The sequence below is a fragment of the Macrosteles quadrilineatus genome, unplaced genomic scaffold, assembly GCF_028750875.1.
Source record: "Macrosteles quadrilineatus isolate MER2022 unplaced genomic scaffold, UCM_ALF_1.0 Scaffold_1__1_contigs__length_201487025, whole genome shotgun sequence".
In the NCBI taxonomy this organism is placed as follows: domain Eukaryota; kingdom Metazoa; phylum Arthropoda; class Insecta; order Hemiptera; family Cicadellidae; genus Macrosteles; species Macrosteles quadrilineatus.
The window spans coordinates 28,777,877-28,786,417 of NW_026542594.1; the positions used below are offsets into that span (position 1 = coordinate 28,777,877).

At 34.0% G+C, this 8,541-nt stretch overlaps 1 protein-coding gene across 1 annotated transcript in view; it reads right to left on the bottom strand.

The window, feature by feature from the left end:
• LOC128995593 (uncharacterized) overlaps positions 1 to 3,096 on the bottom strand; it is a 38,142-nt gene extending 35,046 nt beyond the window's left edge. Inside the window, exons 1-2 of the mRNA XM_054420612.1 lie at positions 2,988 to 3,096; positions 411 to 2,564 (exon numbers count right to left, since the gene is read on the bottom strand). Of these exons, the coding sequence (XP_054276587.1) occupies positions 411 to 2,564; positions 2,988 to 3,096 (2,263 nt within the window). The remainder of the gene's footprint in view (positions 1 to 410; positions 2,565 to 2,987) is intronic.
• Between the last annotated feature and the right edge of the window lie 5,445 nt (positions 3,097 to 8,541).

Genomic DNA, 8,541 nt, shown 5'->3' on the forward strand with positions numbered 1-8,541 from the left:
AAAAAATTATGATCGTTCTTCGACAAAACTGTAAAATTGAATAAAAACTACTGGTTATCACGTGGTAATGTCTTTAGAGTAAACAATGCATCTATCAAAGGTTTGTTCAAAAGAAAAAGGAACCTTTGTTAAACACATAATGCATTCATCGCCAATGCAGAGGAATGCATTTTCCTCTTCGTAGCACCATCAATGTAGGCTATGTAAATTGCATCACTATGTAACCAGATACTGCTGGTTAGTTATCGAATGCCTGTTAAAAATTTGAATTTTTCAAAAGGAACTAACCCTATTGAAAGAAAAATTGCAGAGATCCATAACACAAGTAGACCTAGTGTACTCAGAACTGGCACAATTATTTTATAAATTACCCTAAAATCACAGAAATATAGAACTGTTTAATTACTCACCAAAATCCGTGGAAACTTTATTTCCGGATAACGGAACATCGTAGTTATCATAATCATTGATATTTATTTTTTTTGCGACACTTTTATCCTGCCATTCTTCCTCCGAAATATCCTCTTGAAATTTAACCATTGGATCATCATCATTATAAAAATGCTGCAAAACATCATCTAGAGGAACCTCTTCATTATTTTTACCCGGGAACTTTTTGATTCTACTACGTAGTAAGTCTAATTTCTCGTCAACAATTGATCCCGTTGGTTTTAGCGGTGATACAGGTGTATCTCTCACAGTCCTATCTTTCTTACCTAATTTGTTTCTATTTACTACGCCATTCTGTGAATATTGATTCTCTAACATATTTTCCAATGCATTTTCACCGCACTCAGTCAATTGGCTGTCTGTATTTATATTGTGGTCTTCGCTATCAATGTAAAGGGTAGAAACGGAAGTCTTTTTCCTTTTTTTCCTCAATTGTTTTCGAAACCTTTTCTGGTTTCTATCCCATACTTCGTCTTCATCTGACGCAGATTCCAGTTCACTACCTGAATCATCATTCTTCCCATCCTTAGATTCTCTCTCACTTTCATCATTAGATGCAGATTTTTTCATTAGGTATTCCTTGATATCCTCGTAATCTTTCTCGAACTCTTGCATTATCTTTGGATCGTCAATCTCTTGATCAAGTTCATTTAATGAATCACCATCCAAATAGTTGGAAGCATCCTTTTCGTTAAGAGTTCCAGTACTGATATCATCAGCTAGACGAGTATCCTCAGCTACATCTTTCATCTCATGCAATTTATTCCGTGGTATCTTTATTCCAGGCACCAACAAAGATCTTTTAGAAGCTTTCAAGGCTACATCTTTGCGGTATTTTGACCATTTTTCATCCTGAGCAATTTCATTTGCTACTGAATCTGTCTCTTTTTTAAAGTCGCTGTTGTAACTGTCTTCCTCATTCCATTTTGAAGAAAGGTATGTCTTTGCTTTATCTTCCTCCCGGCTAATTATTTTATTATCTTCTTCTACCTCCGTATCATCTATATGATAATTGTTTTGGGAGGTTTCCATAACACCACTGAACTTTTCGAATTGCTCTTTCTGCTCCAAAAATGCTGCGTAATCATATTCCTCGTTCTGCTCTGATTCCAAATCTAAATCCTCTTCATCCTTAATAAGTTTTTGACCCTTCTTTGGTTTTATTTCTGATTTCAACTGTGGTGATGTATCATAAATGAGTTCATTATTGCTGTCAGCTTCTGCTTTATTTATGATTGATTTTACCTCACCATCCATTTCTTCCAGCTCCGAAAGAGTTGGTACGTATTCGTCAACCTCTTTTCCTTCTCTCCCCTGTAGAAGATTGTTTGAAGTAAACTCGTCAAACTCCTTGGAAGCTTGTTTTCGTTCATGTTTCTTTTGCTTTCGTTGAATCTCCTTTCTTTTAGCCTTCTCTAGTTTCCTTATTTGTTCTTTTGATGGCATTCGTAGATCGTCAAAGTCTTCGGGTTCTGATATACTTTGCTCCTTTTCGGACTCAAGCCCATCTCCGATAAATTTTGGCACTTTCTTACCCTTCGGCTTAGGCGTTTCCCTCCAAAATCGTTTGATCTTTTCCTTCATATCTTTCTTATCTTTTGCCTTAGGTCCAGGTCGCTTTTTCTTGAATGACTTTCTAAATGTATCCTCTTCCTTTCGCTTACGAGCTTTCTCTTTTGCCTCGTCAGATTTAGGTCTCTGTTTTCTCTTAGTACGACCAGTCATTGGGTCTACTTCTTGATAGTAATCTTCCGGTTCATCTCCACCGTCTCTTGGACGACGGGGAACTGTAGGCATTCTTTTCCGTGTTCCACTTAGTCCTCCTTTTCCAGTTGGTCCTCCCTTCCCAATTTTCCTGTTTCGAGCTGCAAAATTGGGATGTCTCTTTCTCATACCCTCTCTTCCTCCCCTATTACCCCCACTCCCTCCTTGACGCCCCGTTCGTCGTGGGCCTTTGGACCCACCCCCACGACCTCCCCTTGAAGCATTAGGGTTTAAGTTATTGTTTTCTAATTTTACCTCTTGTTTGGTGTTTTCTAGGTTTAAGTCGTTTAATATGTCTGGTTGAAGATGAATAGTAGCTTCCTTCTTTTTCGATTCTCTTGAACAAGAATCTAAAACAAAAAATTCTGAAAAATGTTTACAACGCTACTACAGTATGTCTCAATTAAAATATTAAAATACTTATTTAATTAATAATTGTTTAAACCAAATAAAAATTTAAGGAGTGGGTTTTCATGTAAAAAAACAGGTTTATCAAGAAATGTATCTAGTTGGACCAAAGTTCTGTAAAAATGCTTAGATATTTTTGGTGTTTGGAATAAATGTGAATTCCTATTTAGTTGTGAATAACCTTCGAAGGAGGGCTATGAAATGTTTATATTTTAATATTATAAATATATCAATTTATATATGTTTTTTGTTTTTTAATTACTTGTGATCAATGCCATGACAAATTATTATACAAGTAAATTTATGGGTAGGTTCCTTCATTTTCCTCCCTTTTCTTTAGAGAAGGTGGTTGTCAGACTCTATACCCTTGCCTTTAGTATAGGCCACAGGCCTTTGTATGGGAAAGGGTTGACCCAGAACAGCACAAGGGTGATAAAAGGTAGTGGCAGGTACCAGGGTCGGAACCCACGACATTGCTGTCGTCCGTTGCACTACTGTATGAGCCACCGACTCACCAAAGTATAGTCCTTCGTGATATATATAAGCTCCCCATACTTTCTTTAATATGTTTATTTAAACTCTATCTTCCTAAGCAAATTATTAACTTATTCAGGACAGCATATGCATATTTGAAGGAAGAAATATTGAGTAAGGAAAATATTTAAATTAGGTGTATTCGAGAAAATGAAAGTCTAATATAACTGTACTGTATATCTCAATATACTTTATTGCACTGAATATACAACATTATGAACCATTCTCTCGTGAGTATTGAAAGAGGTTTGTAATGACATCGCACCATATTTGTTTAAGGCTCGTAAATAATCAATGTACTAGCTGAATTTAATAACCTAAAACATTTACCTTCAAATAACCGATATTCCATTTTGGATATGTCAGAATAACAGACAAAATATATAATAGGTATTACAAATATTGTAAATGCACCTTAACTATTTGAATGAAACTACTTCAAAACTAGCCTACAGATATCATATCAAACTCTGAACAGCAGATGTTATCTCGTGAACGATTCCTATGTGTACTTTAGCGTACAAACTAACACCCATGTAATATGTGCAGTAGGTTTGTCTACGATTAATATATTTATGTATTCGTAAGTGTGGTTGTAATACTATAAATCATAAAATGAAACAAATACTTAATTATTTATTTTATAGAGAGTGAAAAGCTGTTTAATAATAATCGAAAACCCCTTTTCATGAAACGAATTCTATAATAGAGGGTGTTATAAAAATACGTAGCGTGGTCAGCAGAACCAGGTTAAACTTTAACATACCAAGATAAGTTTAAAATGTCCATTAACATGATTGTTTTAGGTTTAGCGTCATTTATTAGTTTTAATTTAGATTTCATCTTATAATGCACCATTATTTTGTAATTTTGGAAAAAAAACTAAAACCCCTTTGACTATTGTTTTATGAAGGTTGGTACACACTTTGAAATAAATATTATTAAATGGACCCGAAAATAGTTGTACCAAACTTAATAAAACTTTTAAACGGCAGCCTATAATCAATTTCAACAGTAAAAGTTCATGAAAACTAGCCAGTAAATAAAAAGAGACATCATATTAAATTAAAATCACTCTTCATTCCAAATTCAATTACACTTTCATTAAAAAAAAATGGCTTAGAAACAAATAAGTTCTGGAATGTTTTTTATCTATCTTCTTCTATATAAATAAAATTAGAGTTTTGTCTATACATTGCTCAGAATCATAAATATTTAGGTTTTTTTACGTTTTATACATTAAAGAAGCCGAAACAAGTCTCATCTAAATTTCTGTCCGTATGTCAATCTGTCTCTCTGTCTGTCTGTCTGTCTGTCTTTCTGTCTGTATGTAACACTCAAGATGGCATTTTACGCTATCTTCTCTAGGAAAACGAGAGTACCTATCAAGATCCAAGTCATTTTAATGTATTCACTGGATTGGCGAGAGCGTCTTTAGCCAATATGGCCTCACTGCTTTGTAAATAAAATTACGGTTGTTCAAAAATGCAGTTTTGTGTGATTTTTGTCAAGTTTTCGTCAAATTGTTATCACATAATCATCTATGAAATAACGAACAGATGTTCGGATCAAGATTACTTTTGATAGCTGTCGCTGATATGTTTAAAAATGTTGTTTACAAATACCGCAACCATTTCCGATTACGTTTTGAAAGCAAATCCCAACCAAGTGAGATTAAAAACGTTTTTCTTACTTAACGGATTTAATTAATCCCAAGTGGAATAATATAGTGTAACCGTAAATGAAATTAAATAACTAGGCATCAACCAAGTCAGGAACCAGAGATTCTTTGTGTATAAAATTGTTCTTGAGTTTTGATAACCAGAGAGAAGACCTTGAATCAGTGTTGTATAGGGCTGGGAAACTTAAATTTATTAATGACCGCCAATAGCTTACAAACAAGGTTTCCTCTTAATGACGCAATCGACGTTCTTTCTCAATGGTGGTTGTGTAAAGTGTAAAGTACAAAATCACAACTGTAGTGGGTGATTTTAACAGAGGTTTACGGTTTACGGATGATGCTAAACACGCTTTTCCAATGTGTCACTTTCTCTTCCTACTCACCGTGTGATACAATCGCTGGACCATACAGGCAATAGGCCCATAGCCCATCTCTTGGGTAATTACGCCTACCCAATTATTCATAACAACCTTTTCATTGACGATTCTTGATACCGGTACTTTTCCCTAGAACACACGGCCTCCTTACTTCAGAAATAAAATTACAAATATACTAATCATTGTTTACAGAATACGTAATCTATTAAATAACAAAAAGTTGTTTGTATAAGGTTGTTTATTTTTAAACTGACACCAATAAGTTTACATTCAAAGTTCTTTACAAATAAAGCAATTAATGGGAAATAACTTTGATTGCCGATAACTTTTACGAGGAAATCCAAAACCAAGAGATCAATAACCTTGGGACTTGATTAACGCATTTAATTGGTCGCATGTACTTCTTAACTATAAACGTTGGTTTTTGGTACTGGTTCTCCTTAAAACTCTTGGTAGCAGCAAGATTCATTTTTACGTACCAACACATCACTGTAATTTACAAATTAGTTATCGTTGGTGTTGCACCTTATTTGAACAGTCGAATTACAGCCGTATTCAATTTAATTGATGTCTTAATTGTATAAGTTTTGCTTTTTCTGTCTGAATTCCAAAGTGTTAGTTTATGCTAAGAAAACTATAACTCATTTTAGTAAAACATTTGTTCAGCAAACCATCATGAATTGCTTACGATTTACGTTGTTTATGTATCAATAGTTCGTGGCATATTTTGGTAATTTTTATTATAAATTACCAATCTAAATCGTCTATAGTACTTCAACTGCTGTTCTTAATATAAGAAGGTTTCAACTGACTACTATAACGGGCACGCAGCTAGTAATTCATAATTTTAAACAGTGGCATTCTATTTTCAAAGCCAAATCTCAAGAAAACTAGCCACTTAATTGTGAACGTGAATATGACACTTTGAAGGTGCCCTTGGATTTGGATTTAGAATCACACTACGTTTGATAGAATGTATTTTTTTATTCAGTGCAGAGTTTTTTTTTTGAGATTCGACTTTGGACATTTTCAATGGCCGGTGTTTTAAAATATCGTTTATTATAAATTGTCACAACCTTTTGTTTCTTAACCGATTTTAAAAATCAAAGAGTCATTGGATTTTGAATAAAGAGTGATTTAAATTCAATTCGTTATGTATATTTGTATTCATCGGCAATTTATTTAATTAAATTTAACATTGAACATTTTAAGATGCTATTTTTTGATGAATTAATTTGGATAAAACCCTTGTCGGTTGACTTTTGCACTCACTTAAGCTGGGTTTTTCTAGGAGCGGAAGCGGAGAGCGGAGAGAGGAACGTGGAGAGTGGAAAAGAGATTAACATGGTGTTTCGCTCCGCTTCTAGGAAAACAGTAACATTAAATTACCTAAGACAAGTGGAGTCCGCTCTCCGGGTTCTTCTCTCCGCTCTCCACTTCCGCGCCTAGGAAAACCCGGATTAACCTTACATTTTATAACAAGATGCATACAAAAATGACCAAGGACCTTTGAGTTGGTAGTTAATTTTGTTAATTAAAAAAAGCGGAGTATTTCTAAGCTAATTCAAATCCGAAAAAAATATTACATCTTCAACTTATTGCCGTTATGGCCGTTGCACTTTTTTGTAACACCTTTGCGGCAGTCGCGGGGCACTGCTTTTGCGGGTTTTGCATAGTCCTGTTTTGCTTGGAGCTACAGTCGCTAGAGCCGCGAGCTGCAGTCGCGGGGTACTGCTCCACGACAATTTTATGACAATTTTAAATACCGATAAAACGGATTTTTCGGGCAAAACATTTAATTATTATCTTTATTAGCTTTTTAGTGTTTTGTTGATGTTACTCGTTATGATTATTTTATTGATTAGCTTTAGAAGTAGTAACATTCTTGATATTTACAATAAACATAACTACTAACAAACTGGTATTTAGTATGATGAAATAATAAAATGAAGTAGTCTATTTCGTACCTAGGGCCGAAAATGAGGTTTTGCTGGCTCGAGATAGCTTTTAAGTTCGAGTGCTGCAAAACCTTTTCGGTCTGTGGTACGAACGCTATTTTTCACCACACTATACCCTATTATCACTATTCAACACAATAATAATGTTCACTAACAGTCAACACAACTACAACTTTAAGGTTATGTGAAGAAATATTTTAAATAATTTTGAAGAATCAGCAAAAATAATAAACAGTTGCTAGTTAGCGGTGACAAATGAGAAAGTCTATTGCAATGCTATGGATACAGCTTGTGTATTTAATATATGAAGTAAATAACCGAACTGTTGATTTTGCGGCTCTAGGGATGTAAAAACCTTCTCGGTCCTACAGCTGGCATGGCCAGCAAAACGTAACTTTCAGCCACCAATAAACGTATGTAATACAGCAAAAAAAAACATCATAGTGTGGTGAAAATATATTTATTAGTCAAGTTAATTATTTTAACATTAATCATTTAATAAATTAGCCCTGAATATTTAGGCTGTGCGATTATAATCACTTGTTTAATACAATATTTTGAAGTGGTAAATAGTGATATCATATTTAAAAACTATTTCTAAAGCCAAGTAGCATAAAGTAATGAGGTTAATATATTAAATCATCAGAAAATACCGTTACTTTCATATTTAAGATTAACATCAAAACCATTTTAGTTAAGTATTAATTATCAACTGAACCCATTTCCAAAAACACATGCACAGCTCATTATAACATATAAAACTCCCAACTATTGGCAATACATGTGTCATTGAGAGTATATGCAAGTAAACTAATCATCCAACAATGACAAGGAGTGAGCTGAAGCCAAATCCTGCCAATCAAGGAAACTGATCTAAATTCCGTTGAACAAGTTTGTGTAAAGTTGTTTAACAACATTTACAACAGTCTTTTGAAGCCCATTTTGCTGATTATGACCATTTAAAAAAAAGTACTTTCCAGGTGGATTTCAGTCTCACTTTTCTACAGTATTGAAATAGTCTTTGCCTGTGAAATTGCCTTAGCTTTTTTGGCTCATTATATTATTTTATCGGTTATATTATCTTTCATGTAAATTATTCATCATATTAACCTTTGACTGCTGGCAGTTAAAGATCTGGCCTACTTCAATAAGAAATACAGACAATATAGATGGCTAGATTGCCTATATTTCTTATTGAATTAGACCTACTGTGATTTATTAGCGAATTTCCCTATAGGGAAGTAGCTATTACCGTAGGTCTCATGGTAAGACCTAAGCCCGGGACCGATTTACTTTTTCATTTTGATGTCCCCAGAGGCCAAAAACACCATTCGTTCAAATTTATATATATATATATATACATATATAT